This window comes from Cataglyphis hispanica, chromosome 6 (assembly GCF_021464435.1).
Source record: "Cataglyphis hispanica isolate Lineage 1 chromosome 6, ULB_Chis1_1.0, whole genome shotgun sequence".
NCBI lineage: Eukaryota > Metazoa > Arthropoda > Insecta > Hymenoptera > Formicidae > Cataglyphis > Cataglyphis hispanica.
Genome location: NC_065959.1, coordinates 1,461,151 through 1,488,441, shown reverse-complemented (window position 1 = coordinate 1,488,441; position 27,291 = coordinate 1,461,151). Strand labels below are relative to the sequence as shown.

General features: G+C 37.4%; 1 protein-coding gene across 10 annotated transcripts in view; it reads left to right on the top strand.

Moving 5' to 3' along the window:
• The window catches only part of LOC126850488 (microtubule-associated protein futsch), a 63,490-nt gene that overhangs the window by 7,347 nt on the left and 28,852 nt on the right, over positions 1 to 27,291 (top strand). For 9 of the 10 annotated variants that reach the window (XM_050593565.1, XM_050593564.1, XM_050593562.1 and 6 more), the window contains exon 1: positions 23,657 to 25,327. In XM_050593565.1, the coding sequence (XP_050449522.1) occupies positions 24,302 to 25,327 (1,026 nt within the window). In that variant the 5' untranslated portion in view covers positions 23,657 to 24,301. Of the gene's footprint in view, positions 1 to 23,580; positions 25,328 to 27,291 lie in introns of those variants that run through there. The other variant, XM_050593555.1, reaches the window with a different exon arrangement.

Below are 27,291 nucleotides of genomic sequence, written 5' to 3'. Positions count from 1 at the left end.
TATTTTCCCGCGATAGAGGAAGCGCTTCGCGTCATTTAAGGATAAAATGATTAAAGCGCGACTTTACGATATCGCATTACTCTTGAACGCGTTGCCGGGAGCAATCTTTCTAAAACCGTCGTCGAAGCACGTGTATCTCTCTCGAACGTAGCGAAAAATAGAGACGATTTGCCCGCTGGATTTCTATTTTCGTCTCGACAACGCAGTAAAGAGGACGTAGTTAGAGAGATAATAAACGTCTCGCTACTCACACTCTTCGCTAACAAATACTATCGTGCACTAATAAATTCTGCTAAAATGAGCGAGATAAAAATATTTGCTCCGCTATTTAAGATGTCAGAGCCGCGTTCCGCGGCCAAATTCTATCTTTGCAAAATTGATATCGCGCGAGGAACAACAATGGCCTCTCGACTCGGCAAGTGGGAAATGCGGCATATGCACAAATAGATATGCCGAAGGCAGAGAAAGTGAGTGGGTGACACACTGTGTCCCCTGCTGCGACTTTGCTGCTCTCGTGATCTCGTGATCTATTGTGGGCGCAAGGAAGAATACAGAGAAGTTATAAGGAATAATATAATAATGAATTTTATTGTTGGTCAAAAGAAAATCGCATTTAATAATTTAAAATATTATAAATAACTTATGTTCTTTATAGAGAAAGAGAGAGAGAAAGTTCCCTAAAATGTATTGTGTATATATAAAAAACCATTAGTCATGTATTATAAAAATTTTAAAATGCTATATTATTCGTCTCTTTTCTATTAAACAAAATTTGTTGAAAAAATTTTCTAAATATTTTATTTTATAATTTATTAGAGAGAGAGAGAGAGAGAGAGAGAAGCAAAGTTACTTTAAAGCAATAATTAGAAAAGAGCGATTTTGTGCTAAAGCAAATATGATATCGAGTTAATATTTATCAAGAGTGAATCGAGCGCAGGCTACTCCCCAGGCTACCGTAAACATACTTTTCCAAATAAATTTTTCAAGAGATTTTGCGAAGAAGCACGACACGTTCGTTCTACGTGACTTAAAGACGACACGTGCGACAAAACAAACGTGAGTATGAATAACTTGTCAGGCGTTTTCGATCATGGATATAGAAGAGGGACATAGAATATTTTCGAGATTTATCTCTCTTTGATTGTCATATTTTCAATATCTGATACAATGTGAATGCATCAATAAATAAACACTAACAAAATTATGATAAATATATCAAGAAAAAGTAATGAATCTCTCGAGAACATGTATAGTTATTTAATTGAGATTTAAAATTTGGGAAATTATTCCGTGCGCTTTATTGCACCTTGACATATCTCAGGGAAGATTCAAGAGTAGTTTTCCTTCTCCCTCATCTCGCACCCATTAATTGGCGTTTCTACACGATAGTCTTATAAACCGTTCGCGGAAGTACTGGGGCTAAGGAAATATGGTCTTCTGCCGGTCAGAACCGAAATTAGCCGGTACTTTACGACGCGGAACGATTCTCTCGTCTGTGTGCTATGAGCGAATCATTATCTTTCTCTGAATACATGCTTTTTTAGATATTTTTTTGTCTGTGCTACCGTTCCATCATTTTTATATCTCATTTTACACTTGCGTAATCTGTTTTTAATTTGATCGCTTTAATTTATTTATTAATTTATTTTAATTTATTTATTTATTTGTACTCTCTTAAGTGGAATCAATGTATTATTATTAAAAAGCAATGAATAGTCTTTGACGATCTCAGTTATAAATATAATGTATTATAAATCAGTGAAATCTCATTTAAAATATTAGTAATAATGACTGTTTCAATCAGTAATATCTTAAAATGCGTTTTTAATTTAAGAGAGTGCTACTATTTCTAAAAAATTCAAGAAGTAGTATATATTTTCTTTGTTTCATAATTGTATCGTGAATCACAACATTTCAATTTTTAAATTTATATTAAATTGATAAATGAAGAATGTGTAATAAATCAAAAGAATGATACACTGAAAGTGGAAAAGCTTTAGTAATAAACTTTCACCAATTAAACTCTCTTTGCGTAGACGGAAATTCGTCATCGAAATAATTTCTAACTTAGCTTCTGAGTTCTATATCTAACTTGTGACTCACATATGGGCGATTGTGCTGTTATTAGAACGGACATGTGCAGTTATCATTTGCGTCATGCGCAACGTTTAAATATTATAGAGAATTAAAGAAAACATGAATCTTACACAACACAAATGTCTCGCAACAATGAAAAGTCTATGATGTATCAATGAACGTATAATTTTTAATGAGAAATCGTGATAATAAGGTAAACGTGAAGAGGGCGATAAAACTCTTGGAAATTTTTGCGTGCTTGTGTCGAGTTGGAAACAGTGTGATCTTTTTATAAAAGACCATCGGAACACATGTTGGTGCCATAAGCCAGCCAGCCACGTGGTCTATATCCTTTCGCAATGCAAGTCATAATAATACGAGAGATAAATCGGAATTTGTATTGCTTTATTTTTTCTTTTTTCTTTTTTAAATAACAGAAGCAAAGAAATTTTAGAATTTAATTATTTAGAAAAAGAATTTCTGGTGATTTTTAATTATTGTCTCAACTTATTTATCGCATTTGTTTCTATTCATAGATATAAATTTTTTTAATATTTTAGTTATTTATATATAATTATATTTAGGAAAAATGTGTTATATATTATAAGAGAGAAATATATTCTCTCAAGAATTTTTTTTAAACCTTAATTATATAAATTATATATTTATATAATAGCTTCAATCTTTAAATAAAAGAAAATATACATTATTTATTTCATGAATTTTTTTAATCTTGCGCATATCACGATGATAAAACTATGTTCCAAATTCTCTATTCCAAAATTAATATTATTTTTCTTGTATTATAGCAAAAGTATCTTGTATGAAGCATAAAGTGTGCAAGTAATATTGAGAATCCATTTAATAGATCGGTAAAAGGTAAACATACAATTTTTACCGGTAAAAGAAAAACACCGCTTAACGATAGTTATCGATGATTTATCTTATCCGAGCAACATCATACAAATCGCATGTTGTCATTGCCAAGCGCGATATATTTGCAGCTTGTTTATTACAACGCATTGCGATTTCTCTGCAATTGAAATATTTATACATATCTGTATGTGTGATAAAACAAAAGTTAAACATACATTGCATTTACGCGTGAAATACTTACATTTTACTTTTGCTTGTGTGCACTCATTGCTATGAATCTATGTCATTAGATCAGATATCGACATACTGATATACGACGGAGCTGTTAATGTCATTAGAGTTTTTCTATGGTGTCCGAATCGTCTAAAAGATGCATTCCTTACGTATTACCTTGCACGATTTGAAAATATGCTTCTTCGAAATATTATTTTAAAAACTCCACGGCCGAAAACTCAAATATTGATAAAGAAATACTTCCTTTGAACTATTCCGATTCTTCCATTTCTACTTTAGTACAATGAAATTTCTGTTTGTTGTGTTTTAATATTTGATATTGTCGATCGACACTTTCGATTTTACGCGAAATTGTTCTTTCCAACTATTGTTTAACGAAGCAGCCGCGCGATTTTGCACGTAAGGATTTTTGATAATTATCATGCACACCCGGTATATTTTTGTTAACTGTAGACCGCGGAGAGGGTATCTGCGTGGAAAGCACATAGGGTGAATCAGCGCGTATGCATTTCGACCGACGGAATGGTTCTCGTCAAACGGAAATGTTTCGCATTGACTCAACCATGAAAGCCACGGTAGTGTGACCGTCTAGTGTGCTTCACATGATTTTAATTCTGTCAGAACAGGTGCACGTAGAAAACAGCTGTACTTGAAAACAGTACTGGTATGGTGTAAAGATTTTCAATCCTTCTTCTTTTTTTCATATAGTAGCAAAAAATTTTTGTTGAAATTTATGCGAAACTTGGGAGTTGAAGAGAGATTTGTGAGGCCAGGAATATCGTTCGGTCATATTGTTTTGCATTTAATGAGTCATATCAATGTCACTATAAAGCCGCGACAGCTTTTGATGATAGTCCACGCGCAAACGCGAGTGTTTTTCTTTGCAATTCCATCGCGCAATCAGCAGTCGGATTTCTACAGACTAGACGTACTATTTCCGGCATCGAGCGTTCCAAAACAGGGACAGGTCCAATTTCTGTCATCGTTTGACATGCACATGTTAAGATGTGGACGCAAATCTATGTTTATCTTTTATATATGTATTAACGTCCGAATAATAGGTATTTTTAAATTTTTATTTTTAAAAATAAACGATTATTAAAAATCCATAAATTTTTATTGTCCCAAACAAAAATAACGTAAAATTATGTAGACTCATTATTATGTTACATCTATTTTAATAAACATTTTATTTCAATATTTATTAGATATAAAAACTGAAATTCTATATAAATCCGATTAAATATTTAAACTATTTCTGAATATTATCGGTCAATTTAAACATAACTCGATAAGGATTATTGAGAAATTTATCTGATTTCCTTCGTTCACAATTAGTCTTAATTTAAAATTACATTAATTTAATTACTGCTATGCAAAGACGGATTTCCTCGGAAAATATCATTTTTCTAATCGCATACAAATCTTTGAAGCATCGCAAATATTTTTTTCTCGATCCACTCTCCGTAGCTAACAGTTATTTTTAATCATTTTGCCGCGAGCGATCGCTCAACAAATTCGAGTTTGAAAAAAAACAGCTGGCCGCTTTGCACGCCCGCGTCAGATCGAAAGCAACTGTTCGCGCGGAAAGATTCACCGTTCAGATTAAATCATAGGAAGATACAGTTCCTCGTCACGACGCCCGCTCGAATGGAAAGGCGCCTTGTACGCCGGAGATTAACTATTAGTTGCAAAGGATTCTGGACCGTCAATGCATAATGCATGAGATGAGGTGGAGAGACAGAGAGAAGTTTTCTGATGTCATTTTGTGTAACGGCAAAGGGAGAGACGAGACGAACGTCAACAGCAAAGCGGGGCTGGTGCTCGTTGCAATTCAAACGCGACGCGAAATCGGCGATGGAAGGGTTCATCTCCAATAATCTATCTTGAAGATTTTATCAGCATTTCATATGGAAAGTATACGCGAGCGATCGATACAATAGTACTCTGGAGAGGTCATCACCTTTGAGAAATTTGAAAAGCTTAATCTGTCAACGTCACAAAAGAGATTTAAATCACGGTAATGTATCTTAATTGTAATGATAAATCTACACAGATAATTTTTTTATCACTGTTTTAGATACGTCGATTTGATTCACGTGTGAGTTACACGATGAATGTAGGAAATGTAGAAAAAAGAAATAAGCTTATATCGCCTGGCTGTATGACGTATAAATTCCCTCGGGATACTCTTTATACGACACCCTATACTATAAAGTCGGATAAATCTGACTGCCAGAAACTTAATCGGCATGACTCACCGCAGCCGTCGTACTTTCGGTAGAATCTGGCGAATTAACCAGATGGCAAGGTACCGCTGCACGAAGCACCAACAAATGACAAAAGGAGAAGCCCGCGCGACGTTTATGGAAATGCGTCAGTTTCTCTGCAATTAGATTTCTATATACATTAGCGAGAAAGCGCGAGAATTCTCGATTTGAAAAGAATTTCAGTCTGTGGGCGACTCGCGATGGTTTGGACTCCAGCTGTTTCGTGCCTCGCAGGGCTCGTTCTTTCGATTGAAGAAGACTCGCCACGCTTGAAACCGGTAATAATGACTAATCGGCGAGAGTCGGGAGACAGTGATGCATCTGCTCTGATTCATTCGCAAGCGACGCGACGTTCGGAATGAATTAGCGTGAAATCGGCACACCCGGCTTGCAAAGCAACAACGACGACGACGACGTTTTTAACTGTCCTGTCAACGACCATTAATCCGGAGAGATCGGAATTGGTTCGAGGAACGTGTCGCATATATGAATAAAAATAAGATATAGTATATAAAAATATAATGTAAATTCTATATAGAGTCGAGGTATGATAATTATTTTATCGAGCTAAAAAATTTCTAAAAAATTACATCCGAAAATAAATTGGATAATGAAATCTACGCACAAGTCGCGTCAAGAATCATTATAATTTTTGGAAAATTTGCACGAATATTATCCAACATTTTAACAAAATCACTGCAAGCTCTCCCTGGCTCTCGTTCAAGTTACTACGTAAGTGGCCGCGCTTGTTCCCGGATATACACATACATGCAGAGAATCCCGTAAAAGTACGTGCGGAACGTACGCTTTGGCTCGCGTAAATTTAGGCACGGAATCATAAATCTAGCACCATCCTCCCATACGCAACACGTCACTCCTGCTGGCTTTATGCAAACACGCGAATGACGCATCTTGATTTGGAAAAAAAAAGCTATGAATTAATTCAAGACTGTTAAAAAATTGTAATTATAATTTATATTTTTATGTAAATTTTATATATGATATATACATATATAAATTTATCTAATATCTAAAATTCTTTCCATACATTATTCAAATTATTCCAAGATTGATCTATCATTTAACATTGAGGATTAGCATTTTGGAATATCCTGTGCAAATTCTGAGAACCTATAAATAATGCAAAAAAATGATAATAACATTTACGCGCCAATTCGTTCGTAAAGGAATGAATGTTCATAGACTGCAAAAGAAGAAGTGTATATATTTTTACGTGTCTTATTGGGATCACACATTAAACGTGCACAGATATCTCGTTTTGTTTTGTATCATATGATCGTCTTACGATCCTCTCGGTTGACGAATCGAAATACAGAAGCTCGTTAAAGTGCCAATATAATGACCTATCGATTAAAGAAGATTGCGTCACGGGCGGCAATTAAAAGTGATGTGGGGAGAAGATGCCTCTCTCTCTCTCTCTATCTCTTTCTCTCTCCCTCCAATATCTGCGAATGCGAATCGCCGCATTCGTTGCGACCGACGACTCGTAACTAATTCATTAAATTCCGCTCCATGTTTTTTCTCAATCTTGATGTTACTTCTTCGAATTAATCGCATCGTATCGTATATGCGACTTTGGTTAATGACTCCCTTTTAGATCGTATAGTTTTAATGCAGATAAATTGCATTAGAGAGGGGAAGGAGTTAACAGCAATGAATCGAGTCTCGAGCAAGCCGCAAGATTAATTTTTATTCCTGGGGAAACTGGCCCTGCATTATTTTTTCACATTCAATAAAGTTTTCGTTTATATTATCAGTAATAAAGTAGCCGTGAATCATTCAGATGCCGATAATGTTTAGTTATCTGACGATCCGGCATGAGCGTTGCTGGGCCGTGAAACATTCTCGAGGTCAGTCTCGGGATCTAATCGATCATTTTAAGGAGTGTCTGCGCTAACCATAAACTGAACGATCACGACATTGTAGACTTACGTAAGCATATCGAATGCAATTGTAATATTTATTATATATATTTATTATATATATATAAATTAATTAAATAAAAAAATAATATTAATAATTAAATACAATAATAATAATAAATACAAAAAATAATATAATTATATATTTATATATTTTACATATATCTTTTTACATTTTTATTTTTATTATCTTCTCTCACAAGAATCTGTAGTCTAGAAGAGTTTATATCGCGGAAGCATGCGATAAAGAGAAATTTTTAAGTGCTGCTCGAGCGCGAGCACATTGTTTTCGGAGCATCTGTCGCAGTTGCGTCTTTTTCTATTGTGGCCGCGTTTGGATTACAGATGACTGATGACCGGCGCAAGCCCACTGGTAATAGACGCTCATTAGCAGTTAGGCTATCGTGCATAGCTATCGAAATGTTGCAACGTGACATTATTCGAAAACACGACAGTGAAAACTCTAGTTGGTGAGATAACGCACGTTGATGATAATTTCTATTCAAGCTACGGTCTTATGAGAAAGAAAAAGACAAGGTAAGATAGCGATCCGATATGGTTCAGCGATTCATAGGATCAAGAATTCTTTTACCTCTTGTCTGGATATTGCATTTCCAAACAAATCGGACTCCTCGCTTTAAAAATCTTACTAAAGGTCGCTCGTTTCTTTTGATCCTGTGCCGACGATCTTTGCGAATGATGTTTCTCGTTATCGCTCGCACCGTGACTTGATTGCCATTTATTTCACGATGATAATGATCACCGATCTCTATTCGGCGAGCGTTGTTTTTCCTTAAGCTATGGACAGCCATGCTAGGCGGCTTGGTTTTGATTTTTTTTTTTTTTTCTTTTTCCTGGAAACCGCGTCCGTTAACTTTGCAGTCGTTCTCTGCCGCGATTATTAATGTTTTAATGGGTTTTATGGAATTGAATAGGGGAAACAGGGTGCATCGCGATTAAGAATCGCATCTCCCTCTCGTTCCCTCGTTTATCGTGAATTATAAACGGACGAAATGGATTTATTCAGCCAATGCTTTTCGCCGCCGCGCCGTCACGTTCGTGGGAATTATCGGATGAAACGGAAAGGCGCATGATATTTTCTTCGCCTATTTTAACGCTGTTAATCGAGTGCCGACATTAAGCGCTCTACATCACTGTAAAATGTTGCCGATGCGTTCCCGCAATATCCACTCAAGTACGGAGCTATTAATGTATCTGGTGCAGCAGTTATTTCGATACTTTTCTCGCATGTTACTTTCCTTTTTCGCATACCTCTACTCCGTTGCATGTAAGTTATGAGAATATTTACATTTTTGCAGATTATTACTATTCACATTACTACATGGCAAAGCAGAGAGAGAGAGAGAGAGAGAGAGAGAGAGATAGAGATAGGGGAAATAGTCTTGTAACGATGAATAAGGATTGTAAAATGTTACGTGATACTTAAAGTCGTTGAATTTTCTTTATTTTTTTCAACGCTAAATTAATAATTCTTAATTATAGTCGATAATCATTTTTCATGATGCTAATAATTATTACTTTTATTATTTAAATAAATATTAATTTATTTTACTTATTTGTATTTTATTATTTTTATTTATTTAGCAGTAATTAATATTTAAATAAATATTGATTAATATTCAGGTGATGACAAATGGTTGTTTTACATATATTCAGACTTTCTTTTTCTTTCTTTTTCCCTGTTGCAAAAAGTTACATGTGCTGATGCAATTTAATCCTCTTTCTCGCGGTAATCGTGTTTTACGACACTATCGATTCCATCGTCATCGGAGGATGCGCAGAGAGCCAGATATTCTTGAACGTCTCCTCCGATCTCGGACGATCGCGGTCGTGAATTTTGCGCAGAACGGGAAGGGAAAACCTGATATTGTCGTCGTTGTCGTTTGTCGATAAAAGACGACGACGCGAATATTATCGAACGTGGGTCAGCGCGCGTTTTATATCGGCATGGAACCGATAACCCTTGAAACGTACGCTCCATTTCCTAAGCGTTTTTTTTTTCTGCCTATGAAATAAGCGCGTGCTCGTGGAGGCACGCACGCGTGTAAAATCTCCCAGCTAGCCACTGGTCCCTATTGCTCGCCTTTGTGCCTACAATGACGCATTCCATAGAGATTCCTCGATAATCTCGCGCCTAGAGGTCTGCGCTTGTCGACGCAATATATGCCGCAGTATGCATAATCGTGTGCACAATCTTAATATTGATACATTGCAGAGATATACATACATGCATCGAATATACAGCATTAGTAAAAAATTGAAAAGATCATCTATTTTTTGATTATTATACATTGGTAATATTATTAATTATTAATAATTAATTTATTTATTATCATTGCACTATTGCATTATTATTCTTTCTTAATTTATATATTATTAAAAGTTAGAAGAGTTAAAAGAGATGACGTATAAGAATGATTCGCGTTGAGCAGAATCGTGTGTTTGCGGTAAATGGGACAACAGGGTGTAATAATAAACGTAAAATACAGAGACTAAGCTTCGTGACAGCACTGAAGCAACAGCGGCAACATCAGCAGTAGTCGTGTCTTTTTTTTTATTACAACTGTAATAATTGTTTTAAGGAGGGCCGCGCGTTTTCATCTCGCCGCGTTAATACGAGGGTCCGCCAAGCGTAATCGACGTATCAATTGCCGTTGATTTACGAAGATATGCGTGCGCACGAATCGTCAGTCATTTAATTGCACCCTACTTTTTAACTTTAATACGCCTTTGTATGTACACGCGGTCGAGAGAAAGAGAGAGAGAGAGAGAGAGAGAGAGAGAGAGACTCGTCGGCTCTTTTCTCGCGTCAGCGCACACACTATCGTTGATTGACTCGCATCGGGTAATTAACCGCACTCAGGGCCACTGTATATATACAATTTATATATAAATGCACCGGTAGAAAGAAATAGCGCTCGTTAGGAGTTAGAGAGAGAGAGAGAGAGAGAGAGGCCGCGTTCGACATTTCGCGATTGTGCAATTGGCGGGTCTTTAATTAAAACTATATATAGGCGCCGTCGTACCAACGATCGTGCGACTAATTTTAAAAGCTGCTTGCCCCGTGCCAGCGACCGCATTTAGAAGAAGAGATTGACTTGGAAATACAACGATAGGAACTATTTCTTTTTCACGAGCCAAAATAATCAATGCCCGATTAAAAGATAGTGCATCAAAACGACAAATTGACGATGATAATAATAATAATAGAAAACAATATAATAATAATAATAATAAAATAAAAATGTATGAATAAAAATTTCAAATTAATGTATGAGGCTCGCGTATCATTTCGTGTAAACTCATATACAATAAAGGATTCTAATTTTTTTTTTTTCCAATTTTTTATTAATTCTTTATTTTTATTATTTTTAAAATTCTTGATAGTTTAAACGAATAATTATGGCCAGTAAACCAAAGAAAATTTTTCAAGAAAAAATGAAATGCCAAATTTACGCAGCAGGAAGATTTTCTTGATTTGAAATTATTTTATACTAAATCACATATTATATACATACATACAGATATATTAATATGTAATATATGATGAATTTATTTCTCGTATTCTTACAAGAGTTTTAATTGAAAACTCGACCGTGCGTGTCGGAGAATCCCTGGTCACAATTAAAATCCTGAGTTTTTTTTTTTTTGTTACTCAATTTATTAATTAAACCGCGTATCAAGCGCAATCTCTCTGTGCGCGAGAAATTTAAAGATATCATCTCTGGCGCGCATCTGGTATGCGCGTTATGTCAAGAGAGAGTGGTCGCATTGTTTCAATCGCTATTACGTGAATGCGGATCTATAAGGCGTGAAATAACGTCTGTTAGAACCTGTTACGCGAATAGTGTTGCGCACAATAATCCTGGAGAAAACGTGAGCTCTCGTCCGGAAATCTGCCGCGACTCGACATCTCGAAGCGAAATCTCGCCGATGATAATGCGCGATTCATCGCACACCTGCCTCTCAATATCGGACGAGTTCTTCTTTTTTCTCTAACAATTCAGAGACAATCAGAGACATCGGTCTTATTCAGAGACATCGGAAGCAATACTAGTCCAAAGATTGAAATCGGTGCGATTTCGGCGACCCAAAATTTCTATATTAAAAATCGTGAAAAGGAAAGTTTTGCAACATTTTTTTGAAACGTAACATCGTGATTGAATTTCAAATTCCTGACTATTGTTCAGTTTACGGAAGATAATATCCGTTAAATAGCTTATTTTTTCCTTCGATTAATATGTAAAAATATAATGTTATGAAGAAGATAAAAAACTGTCAGAAAATCTGTAAATGGAAGACATAACGACAAAATTCTGAGACATTACGTCAAATAATGTTATACAAAGAAATGGACTTCCGGACATCCATATATAAATTAGCATAAAAAAAAACACGTGATTATTTCTTTTTTAAATATATAGTTTGCAATGTGTACATTTTTATAAGAATAATTATATATATTTTTTTTTTATATCAATTTATTCAATTCTGCACACAAAAGTACAGAGATTAAGAGAATCGAAAAATAAATATCTTGTAAATTTTTTAATTTTTATTTTTATCCCACTCTTATAACTTAAAAAAAAATGCAGTTGCATTTTTCGGGTGCACTCAAGAAAAAGGATCGTAGAAAAACAGTTGTAATGTTATGCAACATTCAACTTTTTTCCATTCTTTTATTATTATGAACTATATAAGAGATAAGCGAGAATTGCGTAACTCATTCTCCGTAGCGATTATCGAATTTCATCTTTAAAAAAAAAAAAAAAAATGGCAAACTGCATAGTACCAACGATGTTAAAAGTGCTGCTGCAGTCTGTTGTAGTTGCAGTTTAATCGCCCTCTTAGGGATTAAATCTGCCACGGCATGACTTTAACTTCCAGCAGTTCTACAAGTGCATCGAGCACTTTTCACGTATCGCGAGATACAGCGCGATAAAAGCGCGCGATAATGTTTGCGTATACGAACGACTATAGATTGTCGTAGCATAAGAACCGGAATTTACGGCTGACGATTGTTCCTCGTAATCAATTTCCGTTTGCCTTAGGTTCGTTCTATTTGAAGATTATATCAATATTATATTCATCGAGACTAATATAAATGCGATAAATGAGTTTGTGTTGCGAGGCCGGGATGTATCTGGAGGGGGAAAAAAGATTCAGGTGAACGTAAGATATTTGTTAAGTGTGCAGAGGGTATAATTTAAAGCAGCGATTGCGTTTAGAGGCGTATCGAAATAATTCGTGCGAGATTCTAGGAAGCGAGAATCCATTCTCAGATCGGATCTTGCTGTGTGGTCTCTTTCTTCGTACCATTGCTATTTACGTAAGTTATTGATTAGCTTGAAAAAGTTAGGCATTCAATTAAGATCAATTTAAGAATTATATCTCCGATCATTAATCATTAGATTTTTATAACAAGTTTGATACGAGAAATCATTAAGAGGGTTAATTTAATATTACTTCGAGTCAGCTCCAGTGTTATCAAAAGAGAAAGAGAAAAATGACACGAATTTAAATTATCTTATCATAGTTGTTGACTAATCAAAGTTTTTATTATCTTGTCTTTTTTTACAATTTAATTATTGTAATTGTTAAAAAGAGCGATATGAGGGAATGTCAGGAATGTCAACGAGCTCACGCGAGTTGAATCATCAATTAAAGTGTCGAAAGTGCGATTGCTGAGACAAAATGCGGGTAACAAAGTGAGCATTATATTGAAAACGTACTCTCGAGATGCCATGTCAATCGATATCCGTCCGATATCGAGCGTTCCTACTGACAAACCAATTTCATTTGACATGCCTCGGGCTGCCTGGATGATTGTGAATGCGACTTTTTCATGCCGTTAAAGCTCCGTCAATACTGAATCGAAGTGCTATGTTAACCATCTGGTAGGTATTAAGTATCTCGGCATCCGGCTCATTTGCTCATCGAGAAATCGAGGACAAGCGTCTATTTATACGGGCTGCTATTTGGCCCGAACGCTTAAATCTACTCCGGTCCTTAAGTTCGGTTGACTCGCGATGGGCCACTTGAAAATTTCTTCTCGTTTTCTGTGTACGTGTCGCGCTTTAAAAGCTCTCCTTATTTTCTATCCTCATATTTAATTTTCCTCGCCTTTCCTTTAATGTTACATAATTAAAGCACGTTTTAGGATTTTTTTTTAATTACCATTATTTAATTATTTTATTTAATTACCATATTATTATAATACATTACGTTAAAACTTATTAATAAATTTAAAATTGTTATTTTCTGCGTTCTTCAACTTTCGAAATTTCCCTGTAACTTTAATTCTTTTACACAAGACATCGAAATAGACAATTCACTTTCGAGCTTCATTTTCTCCGCTGATATTCATCTCGGTAATATACAAACGGCCCGAAGATGTCTACATTGCGGAGAGAGTTCGCGCTTCGTAGATTTTACTGAGTTTTAAGATCACTGCGTATAATTCTGTTCTATCATGCTACGCATCGTCAGCCTACGCGCCGACCACGCGCAGACGCATTTTTGGCATTTAAGATGTAAATCCTTCCGACACACACAACGAGTTGCCTCTCTCTCTCTCTCTCTTTCACGCGTTTCATTGTTTTTTTTTTTTCTTTATCAATGCAACGATTGACCGCGATTGAGGAAAAGTAGCGGATGTTTGAAACACTCGCTCCCAAGGGAGCAGCGGTAAATGGCACCGAGAGCACTCCTATGATGCTATAGAGGAAAAGAATAAAATCCGATTATACCGCCGGCTGCGAGAAATCAAACGTCAGCTTTCTCTCCCGAGCATGCACGCTTCATTAATTCGCTCGTGGCATCACGATCCCGCGTCGCGCGTCACTGGGCATGGAGTCTTCAATCTGTTTTGCAACCTGCAACACCACCCGCATTCTTCCGCGTGTCGCCTTCCAGGATATGTCCGGATTAATTTTGTGTTAAGTGTTCTTCGTCGCATACGAATATACTTTTCTTCGCTCAATAAAATTACTGGATCGCGAATAAAATTGGATTAATAGAGGCGAGTTTCTTATATTTATTAAATAGATATGTAATCAGATGCGGGATTTTGATACGATTTTTAATTCCTTTTCTGCATCTATTTTCTTTAATACAAAATTGATTTTTTGAAAATTGTTTTTTAAAAACATCTCCTCTCTCTCTCTCTCTCTCTCTCTTTTCTTCTTTTCTGTTTTGTAAGTGTTTTTAACATTTAACATTTTATTTTAGATAAATACTTAATTCAAAGTCAAATTTCTTTTATTAAAGCTGATTTAAATGAATAATTAAAGAAAAAGAAAAGTTTATGGAAAAAGGTAATTCAAGCAGACATTTCAGCAAATAGGAGATACCCTAATGAGGTTTAATTGAATCTCTCTTACGGAAGATGTTACGCTCGTGTCAATGACGTTGCTGTTTTGAAATTTTGCAACATGCTATGCACTTCTTGAAGCGAAGATGCACATTACAAGCGTGCGGTGTAACGCATGCTTGCACGTCAGCTATGTGAAATGCAACTGTAATGTATAACATGTAACTCCATATACAAGCCTCTCATTCTGACGGAAACAAATATTTTTCCAAGTCATCTCGAGTTGATCTTCAATTCCTTGTTGATTCTCGAATTCATTGAGTCTTCTTCAACTATTTGAACATGACAGAATGATTTTAAAGAGATAACTTTCTTTTTAATATATGAATGTAAATAATAAAAATTTATATAATTTGAAACTTTATTTAAAAAATTTTTAATTTTTTTATTAAAATAAATTTTTATTAAAATCTTTGACTACTGTATCCACGAGATAATACATAGACAAGACATCGATGAAAAACGTTTGCTTGGCTTAGCGTTTCAAGTGGAATGTGATTCTCACAAGGAATTTTCCCAGGAATACCATGGTTAATTAATGCATGGTTAGTTAGGCGAGATTTCGAATGTACGTAGAAACGCAAACGATGCACGCATCTTGCTTCTCGCATTTTTTCCCGTTTACGGTATATTGTTTGCACCACTTGGCGAATATCCGGCCGAGAGAACTGCGCGCTCGACCGCTTCCGGTGACCTTGAGACGGCAAGATATTCTGCTCTACTCAATCGTCACTTGAGAAAGCGAAGAGAGCGAGACTCTCATTCATTGTCCGCGATACGCGATCGGTGGTAATTGACGTAGCGAGAGCGCGGCTCTCGCTCGGTCATCTTCATTCGTTCCGCGGAATGCCGCGAATACCGATTCTCGAGCGGTCGTTGAACCCGGTCGGACTCCGGGACTCGGCCTCATCGGCCGCCTCGGGATCGCGGAAAAGACGCTCGCGCCGGCGCGACGCATCTTTCCGAAAAATATATTCGTCGCGTGTATATTCAGAAAAGCATCCGGAGTGTCCGATTACCGTCCGAAATTATCCCGAGAAACGTATCCGCACGTATGTGTATAGTGTATGTATGTAAATACAAAATTGTGGAATTATATGTATATATAGTCTTAATAATCTTAGTAATTTTAATTTGAATTTAATTTTTATTAATTAAAAATAATTATTTTAGGGGGGAATTTTTTTAGAGAAAAATTTTTTGATCGCCATCTTAAAGTATTCTCTGAACTATTAATTTTATTAAAAATGAAATTTATATATAATAAAGGAACGCGCGACACAAACAGATTTGTTATTGGCATTATTGGTAATACAAGAGTGATTGCTTACCCATCGCATCGTTATATTGCTTCGTCGATATAAATTGTTCGAAGTCTAATTTGCAAGTTAATTCCGCGAAAGCGAGATTCAATCAAATGCAGATGTGGCAATATTCCATTGTCCGTGGAATATACATATATATTATATGTTCGAGCAAACGATAAAAACTTATGGAAGTACAGATAGTTTACTATCTGCCACTGTTTCAATTCACATTTTTACCAGCTTCTTATCGAAAAGATAAATCATGGAAAAGAGATATATTCAAATAGAAAAACATGGACATAGTTGAAGACATAAAATTTAATTTGTTCATGCAATATAATTAAGTTATATTTATGCAGTCAAAAAATTATATTAATAACAATACTTTTAAATTCACTTTTATATGCGTCATAAAAATATAATTTATTTAATTTATATAACATTTGCTGTTGTACTTTTTGTCATTTTAATTTACTTTAGTTTATTCTACACTTTCTTCTTAAATCAAACGATCGATTTGTAAAGTTTCAATCAAGCGAAACCTCGCGGTTTTCGCGTAATTTCGCGGTCGGAAAGCCGCGAGTCTGACCGTCAATTTCGCGGCTATTTTCGAAACAAAGCGCTCAGCAATCGACAGCTGCACGGAGGCCCGCGATCCATGCGTTGGTTCATTCGCAAAGGATCGCGTCGCGCCGCCTGCATTCTCATTACGCGCGCCGCGTGCGTAATGCGTGCGATGGGCGGGAAGTGGGTAAGTGCCATGCACCGACATGCGTAACGCATACTCGGCTCGGTGTCTGGCAAGCCAATTGTCGAACAATGCTCATGTGCGTCAAAAAGCGCGTTCTTCCTGGTAGTAAACGCGACGATTTGCTTATTGAAAATCGCGCATGATGTTTAATTGCGTTAACGAAATGCGGTAGAATCCGCGATCGAACTTTATTTAACGCTTCGTCGAAATGTCGTAATGTCGGAATATATTTGTTTCTTGAATTTAGATTTAGAGGAAGCGAACGATTTTAGCAGCAGCTACGAAGCGTGATATCTAATTAATACGATTGCATTCCTAGAGTGCATAGAAAATTATAGCAAAATTGCATCGCGAATTGTAAAAGATATCATGAAATTGTTACAAAATTAAAATTGGAAAATTTAACGATATTATCCGTAATTATAATGTCGAACGAACGATTTATTAATGGAAAAGTGCCTCACAGCTACTACATTTTTTCGCTTAGTAATAATAATCTTTCTTCCAGCATTTATTAATATTAATTTTTCCACAGGAATTTGATGAAAAAAGAGTTTTATGACATACAGATAATTCAACAAAAATAACCAGCCTTTGAACTTGATTCAACAGTCTATTTGTAAAAAAATATATTTGCCGTCAAAAATTTTCTGTTCCAAAATGTGAGTTCAAAAATGCTTTGTTACATCATCAAATTGTTAATCTCACTTTATCACGGGAGACATTCCGGATTTGCACCTGTGAACAATAAAGACTCACGCATGGGTTCGCGCATCATTTACACTTGCCAGCTAGAAATCCCGCCGTTATTTAGAGCCGTATATCAGCGTCGTTGTCCGACAACACGTCGAAAGAGGCTGCATCCCATTTTTACATTCTTACTCCATTCGCATCGCTACATCTCGTGAGGCGTTCTACCTAAATATTTGTACGCTCCGAAAATACTTGTCGTATCACCGAGACTATTTAGGAAGTCTTCGCCGCGATTTTTCTCCAAAATTGCCATCGATTTTTCCGGGGGAAATAATTGTCGACAATAGTAATGATTTCTGAATAAGAATCTGATTGATTGAATGTTTTTAATCTATAAATCGCAAATTTAAGCAAATTCCTTTTTTACACGATATGATTTGATTAATGAAAATAATATTTTTATGAGTAATATATAAAAAAATAGAGACCGAAATACTTTGTGACTTTGTAGTAAATTGTGTGCTGCATGCGCATATGCGCTCGCATCGATCGAAATAGAAATTGCGGAAGGCGACGAGATGGCGGAGCTTAATCATCACAAAGCCGGAAGCTGCGCGCGATCGTGTGTCGTCGCTCGAACTGGACCGTCGCGTCGTCTCCGTTTCTCATCCGCGATCGAATGAGCGCGGGCAAATTGATCGGATTTCAGTCCTTGACATAGAACTTTATCCCGTTAATCCGCGTTTCTCGTGTAAACGCGCAGGTAGAGATCTCGCGTTACAAACAAGTCTCCCTCTGTGTTGCGCGAAAATAAAAGTTGGACTCGCGCCAACTTCTTCTCTGCACGCAAAAATATTATTCGGCGAAGAAATCGCGCGAAATCTCTCCGTATAACGAAAAAGAGAATACACGTTTTACATATTTTTGGGATGAAAAAAAAAGAAAAAGAGAGAAAAATGCGAGACTCTTCACCGCGGGCGCCGATTTTGATGACGCACCGCTCGTTTGCGTGCCCGAAATTACCGCGCGTTTCCAAAGAGAGGGATAAGAGGGGAAAGAAATCGAAAAAGTACGCCGGCCGTTTAATTTCGGCTTTCCTCGCGCCGAAAATATTCGCGCTCACCACACTTTACGCCGCGGCATAGCTTAACATAGGTTAACAGGGATTCCTACGACGGCAGCCTGCCGGTGTCAGTTACCTAATTATAGTTGCACATAGAAATCTGTAAGGGGACACCGCGCGTGCATCCAAAAGAGAGAGAGAAAAGAGGGAGAGACGAGACCAAGCCTTATGTATTTGGCTTGTGCAATGAAAACGCACACCGTGCGTGAAACACGCGGAAGACCGCGCTCGTGCGTGCGCCACGTTTCCACGGATTTATTTTTCAGAGATGATTTAAGACCATATCACATACACCACTCACACGGACCAGGAGGGAAAGAAGAAGGCGTGGGAGGTTCTTAAATAAAGATTCGAGTTATCACACAATAATCTAAATCATATTAAAGATTTGTCGATTTCTTAAATTATTTATCAGATTATTGATTGTTTAAAAGTTTATTTTTATGATAATTATTTAATTTTATTTCAATGATGGATTTAATGAGCAATTTAAATTATCGAAAGATTTATATATTTGTTTTACAATATTGCAATTAAAATATATTTAAACTACATTCCGTCGCGTAAAAGGTAGATTAATAATACTTGTATTTTTCTTAAAATTAATTATAAATATATACATTACAATTGCGTTATCGTGAGCGTCATCGAAATATTCCACTAATTAATATGTGAAACGTACATCTTAATGTGTTTGAAGAAACTGAAAGTAATTGTACAAAGGAATGTGTGCGTAGATTATTGAGTTATTTGGCAATCCTTACAAATTCTAATTTGACACGGATATGTAAAGTAAGTACAGCGTTTTGTCAAATGAAATCACCGACGCGACATTATTCCGGTAAAACGCTATTGAGATGAAGACCTATCACGATTAATCCGCACAGCAAAGTGTCTGCATTATTCAAGAGTCCCGAACAGAAGTAAAATTTACATTATTGATCACAGCCCGAAAGTCGTTACATCTTCATAAGATACAGGCAAATGGCGACGACACCATTTGACGTTTAATCATTTGCGTCAAGAGGTCGGCGGATTTTAAAGAGAATTGCGTTAGTGCAAAATATATATCGAACGCGACTGCAATTTTGTGGAAAGTTATATAATTGAGCAAGTGTATTAATAATAACGAGACGCTATTTTTAATATATTTTTAATTATATTGCAATTATAATTATTATTAAAATAAAATAATTATTTTTCTTAATCCGAAATATCTCAAGATCGGGGCGCTTAAAATATTTTCAACTCGCCGTTCGTGTATGTGATTACGTAGAAATTTAATATTAAATTATTTTCAACATTGTGGTTCGATCGAATGTAATTGCACGCAGAGTCGCTTGTTAACTCATTCAGACCGCGCTCATAGTCGCTCTACGCAGCGAGCTCGGTACCGTTCGTGGCTTTAATTCCAGAGTAGAAAACTGCGAGGATCGCGGATACGCACGATGGTGGGTACTCTTACGTATGTGCAGGCCTTGCTTCGTTTCCAACGACTCTGCCGCACACACGTGGAATTGGTGTATTCTTGGGGTATACTTAACGAAGGCATTACTATATAACGCGATTGCAACATTTTCGAGCACGAAAAGAGACAACGGCATGTGCAACACCCGAAGGTGCTCGCATTCTCGAGCGCGAGGCCGATACGATTCTTCTGTTATTTAGATCCACGATCTGATCGCCGAAGCATTTTCTTTTTAATGGCTCATAATTAAAGCGTAAGCGGATTCTATTTATTATCGTAATTCGCGTATGTTGCGCGTATCTACCGTCTTGATCTCAGCGTGAAATGAGCGTTGAGTCTTCAAATTTTTAAGGAGAAACGCCCGGCAAACTCCGATTGCGTGATCAATTATTTTTTATTACTTCTTGAAATTACAATGCTCTTACAATCCTTTTGTCAGAAAACGATGCATATCAAAGTTACAATAATTGTTATGATGACTATAAATTCTCGAGCAAACAAGCGTCTTGAATATCTTTGATGAAAAATTTATTGAATATCTTTGGTGAGATTGTACGATGTTTAACGTTCGACGAGTTTCTTCGAAATAATTTATTAATAAACTACTTTAACCCGGATTTTAAGTGATATCGAACTCGTGAGATTCGCTCTTACAATACAATAAACACGCTCAGGCAATCTCGCGAGTTTTACTTTCCTGCAAGCTTGTCATGTGGCAAGGGTTACGACTCGATCTTATACGCACGGCAGAAATATCTATATCACGTGCATCTGTCGCGCGACCCGAAAGAGAGAAAAATTTTCCTTTCCCCTGGAATCGCCTTCATAACGCTCGCTCTCGTTCGCTCACCACATTTGGGCAGAACATTTTCCGAGGACTCTCTCTATACGATGCGTCTTTGAATCGCGGTAGTGTGTCATTCTAAAAATAGAGAGAAGTTGAAACGAGAGGGAAGCCAAAGACGAGAGAGAAGGAGAAGTGGCTGGATGAATAGAGAGGCGAGGGGGTAGGAGAGTGGAGGCAGAAGAAGAGAGTGAGATTAAGAGAAGGAGGGAAAGAGTGCCTCGGTCGTGAACCCGAGGAACGACCTCGGTGAAACATCGTGTAAGGAGGAACGAGCAAGAGAAAAAGAGAGAAAGGAGGGAGGAGGAAAAAAAAAGAAACGGGTTAAACGAGCAGGGAGCGTTGAGAGAAGGAGAAAAGATGGAAACCGCGGAGAGTGATGCTGACAGAGAGAGAGAGAGAGAGAGAGAGAGAGAGAGAGAGAGGGTGATTAAATTCAAAGCTGTGAAAGACTCAAAAAGGTGGCGCGACAAAGAAAATTAAAATTTTTGAGCGCGATATCGCGCTTTACGGACAAAGGAAAGAAGCCGATACGCGCGTATAAGAAATCGCTCGCCCCACGCGATTATCTTCTAATTTTGAACTCGCCGCATTGCGTCGGTTTACATGTCGGCGGGATCAAACCGACTACTGCCCCTCTGTTTATAAACTGTTACGGTTGGGGATGTACATATATACATCCCCCGGCGCTGGAATTCGTCAAATTACGGAGCGGATTACAAACGGGGGACAAATCGTTACATTCCAAGCAGTCGAAAAAGAAGATGAACGGAGACTATGCTCTCTTTCGATAAAACGTTGAGAATTGGAATACCGAGTTAAATTTCCTGAAATTATTCTCTATTTTTAATTCATTAAATTAATTCTCAATCTGAATTACAATATTATATCATAGATAGTTTTTGTTTTAATTTTTAGAAAAGAAGGAAATTTAAAATTGACAGTGACACACATTGCCTTTAATTCCACGGCTTTAATAGAATACTATTGATTATAAAAGAGAAATTATAAATAACAACTTTCGCAAAATTTTATCTCGAAATATTCTTTATGAGTTTTGAATATCATATTTTGAAAGTGCATTCCGTCGCAGAAGTATAAATGCGCGACGTGCGGAATGGCTAATAATAGGAGGTTGGCTTGCCGGCCAACAACGCCGGTTCGCAGTCGCGACTGGGTTCTATAAAGGCGTAACTTCCGTTAATATCGTGGCGGACTTGGTGCTCTTGGTGCATCTCCGTGCTCGCACATCCGCGTATGAGAATATCATCATCACGCATTCCGTTGCGACGATTTCATAAGCGGGGTCAGAAATTTTCGAGTGCGCACGAAATACATACCAGATGCGATGATATAATTTCAATGCTCCAGAATACGACGATATTATTATAATTTGACGTACGCGAGAAATTATTGTTGCGCGCCTGACACTTAACGATGTATTTTACGCATCATTTTTTCATACAGCAAACTTATTAAATTTAATGTTCGTTAAATTTAATTATGTAATATAATCCTGTCATAATATAATATTTGTGCAAATTAATTAGTATATATAGGATTATTTAATTTTTTATTTAATAGGATAAAATTGATAAAAAATGCAATGCGGTAAATAAATTGAAGCAAGCGTTATTTAAGCGAGCGGCAGGAGTTGCCTAACAAGCTATATATCCTCTCGACCCTGATCTTGCACGACCACTTGTGCGGACTATATTTTGCATAACCATAAACCGACGCTACTTCATCGAGTGGCAGATGGTTCACCATGCGCGTCCCTGAAGAGCTTTCTTTGCACACCGATACGGAGAAAGTCAAGTGCGTGGATCGAAGAGATCAGATTCACACACACACACACACACACACACACACACATACGCTTATTATATGCCGCATAGAATGGACTATGATAAATATAGCTGAATAAATTATTATTTTTGATATGTGTTATTATGATTGATTAAGAAATTACAAATATATAAAAGGATTTATTATGAAAAAATTTATTCAAATTTTTGGAGAAAATTTCGAAATATTTGAACATAAATATTTTTACAATATTTTTAGACATTTATAGTGTGTTTCTTATAATTTTTAATCTTCACAGTAATGTATATATAATCTAATTTTGGCGAGTATTTTTCCTCGATATATAAATAATTAAGCGTTATCGAAATAAATGCACTTTTATTATTCGAAATCGTTAGTTTAACGCGTAGCGTCTTACATTTTCTCGCTCCGTGGAATTTTTATTCTATCTCGCACTTTCTAGCTCGAAATTACACTACGGAAACCGGTTGCTTGTGAATGTTACTTATTGGTTCTACATTTCGCGTTCCCGTTGCCCAGTTTCAACTTTGTATTAATTTGAATCTCCGTATTAAACGTCTATAAATTCGTTCTTTTTGTTCGCGCTAAAAAAAGAGAAGCCTATTATTTCAACATATTATACTTTTTTTACGAAGCGTCGAAATATAAAGAAGTTGATAGGATTCTTCAAATCGGACGAGTCTGATCACCATCTTAATGTTGCATTATCAAAATGCTCTTATTTATGATTTATGATTTATTTATGATTTAAATTCTGATCGTCTCCTTCCAGGTGCGTCCACGGTGTGACCGCACGAGGAATCACGATGGCGGAGGTGGCGACGAAGAAATCGATCAATGTAGTAAGTAATAAGAAGAGCGAGGTGTGCGGTGTTCAGTCTAACAACGGTTTGATTGATTTGGATGATTTAACCGCGAGTAACAACCAACTAATCTCCTTGTGCGACGACGACGACGACGACGATCTCGTACTCACGAACAATACGCGTAACGAGCTCGATAACGAGGACAAGAGCCTGCAAGAGTTGATAGAGAGCGAACTGGCGCTAAGGATTTGTTCGAGCAAGAGCGACGACGATGTCGCCGAAGATCTCGAAGAACAATCAGTCGTCACTCAACCGGAGACGATCAAGAGGATCGTCCTGGACCGGCGACAGGATCCAGTCGACATTAACGCGGAGTTTATAGCCGCCGAGAGCGAGCATTATTCACTGATTGAGGAACCCCATCAAAATGGTCACGTGTCCCCGAATGTCAATGTGGACGTCGTGAAACCGGAACCGGTGTATTTGCACGAAGAGGAGGACGAACATGTATTTGTCGAGCAACCGGAAGTCAACAACGCCGCGCCAACAGTCGTTCAGAAAACGTGTGACGACGATTGGCCGACAAGTGGAGACGAACCCCTTGACGGTATTGACAGCGAAAAGCATCAGGCAATCATCAAGGATCACGCCCTATCTGCCGTGGATGTCCCGGACTCTAGTAACGTCATGAGCGATCTCATTGACACGTCGATCTCCCAACCTTTGGAATTTATGGAACCTTGTTCCATAAATGAGGAGGAGGAACTTGTGCAAAAGATGCCGGACGAGACGAATCTTTGCACCGATGTCAATCAAGAAAATGAGATGAATGCAGACGTCGTTCAGGACACGTGCACTGAACAAGCGTTACTTTCGAGCAGTCAACAGTCCTCCGACAACATCAACGAAACGCTCTACCAACAAAATCAAGATTCAAGTAAGCAAAAGTTTCCTTGCACGAACGAAGAATCTTCTACGAATGAATATATCGAGAAGATTGTGGACTCCTCTGATTATGTCGAGGAAAGGATTTCGACGTCGCCGATTTCTCAGGGCAAACAGTCGCCTTCCGAAATCATCGAAGAGGCAGACTCAAAGCTAAGCGAGAAGCACGAGGAGGAACCTCACATCCGGAAGCAATTTGAAAATTTCGACGATGGTATTTCTAGCCAGTCTGAGATGTTTACGGAGACGATTAGCACACAGGAGTTTCTCGCTATGGAGCGCCGTGTGCTGAACGAAGAAGTCAATGAAAAAACGGCTCATCAGATCGTGGCATCGCCAGAGATCACCAGTTCACCAGCAATGTCGGGATCGATCTTCGAGAACGAATCCATCCCGGAGTGTCTGAAGGCCATTGCGGAGGACGCGCAGAACCCAGTGGACGAGTCCTCGAGCGAGTTGTCGGCGTCAGATTTGACATTCATCGAAAAAACCGAAGTCGTCGTGTCGGACACGAGCGTGACCATCTTCTCGGAAACGAAGCGAATCGTCGACGAGAATTTGGACTCGTGGACCACGGTCGAGGAGGCCACGAAATCAGCTGGCGTCGAGGAGAAACGCGAGACGGAGCGCAGCGGTGACGTTAACGAGGCGACGAGAGACGATAACGAGGGGAAAGCGGACGATTCGCTCGCGCCCCCCGTGTCCCCCCGCGCGCCCCTGGCCACACCGGACGAGACGGAGACGAGCGATGTTTCTAACGCCTGCGATGTAAGTGTGCTTTTTTCGTGAATTAACTCGATGCCCACGCACAACGAAACGGCTCGAAGGAAAGAGAGACTCGAACAGCCGACAAGATCTGTTTATATATGTTGGATAAATCGAATTTTTGCACTCGCAACTATTTTCAGTGTTTAGGAATTAAAATTAACGATATGTCACTATCATAAATTTTATGACAATGACATATTGATTTAACGTGAGTGCAAAGCGTTGAGAAAATTCACCGTTTTGAGTCACGACACTTTCTTTCGAGCCAATCATTCCTACAGGTAAGAGTGAAATAATTTTATTAATAATTTATGTACCTGATTGCCGATACCTTGCCCCTGATATTTTATTAATGTCGAGCAATATCACTGTTATCACCGTTTTAAAAATTAATTGCTTTTTCTATGACATTACTTATCATTAAAATAGTGCCCGATCAACTCGAAGAATAATTCCACGTTTCATTAACGTCTGACTATAGTTCACAAATATACAGATTGTGTAATTTATGTATCTTAAAATTGATAGGGTTGTTTTCTGCTTTTGCCGGTAAAGAGCTGCATAGAACGCGCCATAACTTAAGCAAGCGCGTTCGGATTTGCTTGGTGGTGCTGGATAATTCTTGCGAGTGCATTGTGAATCCACTCCTCCTAGCAATCTCCGCAAGACTAATTGCGCCATCGCTCTATGTAACTCCTACGCATGTTTTTACACGTTGGAACGATTAATCTCGTTTATTCTTTTTTTTTTTTCGTCGGCGTTTGCCTTCAGGTAAGCGATTCTCGGAATGACCACATGGAATCCACATATAACGTGATGATATTCTCATCGACGTGCGTTGAGTTTTTAGTCAATTGATGTTCCTGTTATACAAATTATACGGCGTTTGCTGAAACGTGTTACTATTAATCCGTTTAATTAACTTTCCAATTTTTGACGTGCTTGAAAAAAATAATCGAGAACAAGTACAAATAATAATTAATAGCAGATAATCTCCTTTCCTGCTCCTTCCTTTATTCATCTCCCTTATTCATTTCAACATTCCTGCACAATTGCAGCTTGTGACTCGCAACGTATCTTTCGCTACAACTCATTATTCGCAAAATACGAACCAGTATTATCTGTCTTCATCTTTTCGATACCCTCGAAGGTACACCCTCCCACGATCAGCGGCGCGTGACGATCGCTCACGCCACAAATCTCATGCAAATGCGAGACGTGAAACGGCAACGGAAGCCGGGTTATCATCACGAATTTTCGTATCAACCCGTGAAACGTCGCTTATCATGCGGTGGTACGATGACATTCGGCTCCAAATTCACTTTCGAGACATACTTAATTCTCGAAAAAGATATATTTAATTTTTAATTATTCTATTTTTCAACTTGTGCGTTCTGTATTTTGTATATTCTGTTAAGCTTAATAATTATATACTCAAGTTTTATTTATTCTTCTTGTAATCTTCTTGATTTTATTATCTGTATGCGCGAGTGTATGCAGATTTTTCAAAAAAGATAATTTTTTATGGTTAATTTTACTGCTTATAATATATATATATATATATATATATATATATATATATACACATAATTTTTTTTCATTAATAATACATTATTTCATTTTTCTAACGTAGTCTCTGTCTACGCGGTATATTTGGATAGAAAGCAAAATTTCGCAAGTACTAAATTTGTATCGCTAAATTATTTTTTACCTTTATTTTATTTTATTTAAATTTCATCTTTCATGAGACGCAATATCATCACTTAAGGGCCGCCCAAGATCGAGGTCAAAGTCGATCGTACGTTGCGTATACTGTGCTCGTAAGAACGGCTTTTGCCGGCCGCTTGCTCCTCGGGATCGTTCCACCTCGGTTCGGTTCTGCTGGCTTGAGCAGCGGTAATCCAAAGAGCTCTCACTTGACCAATCGGTTCCACGTGCCTGGTGGAAACGGCCAATCGGGAAGC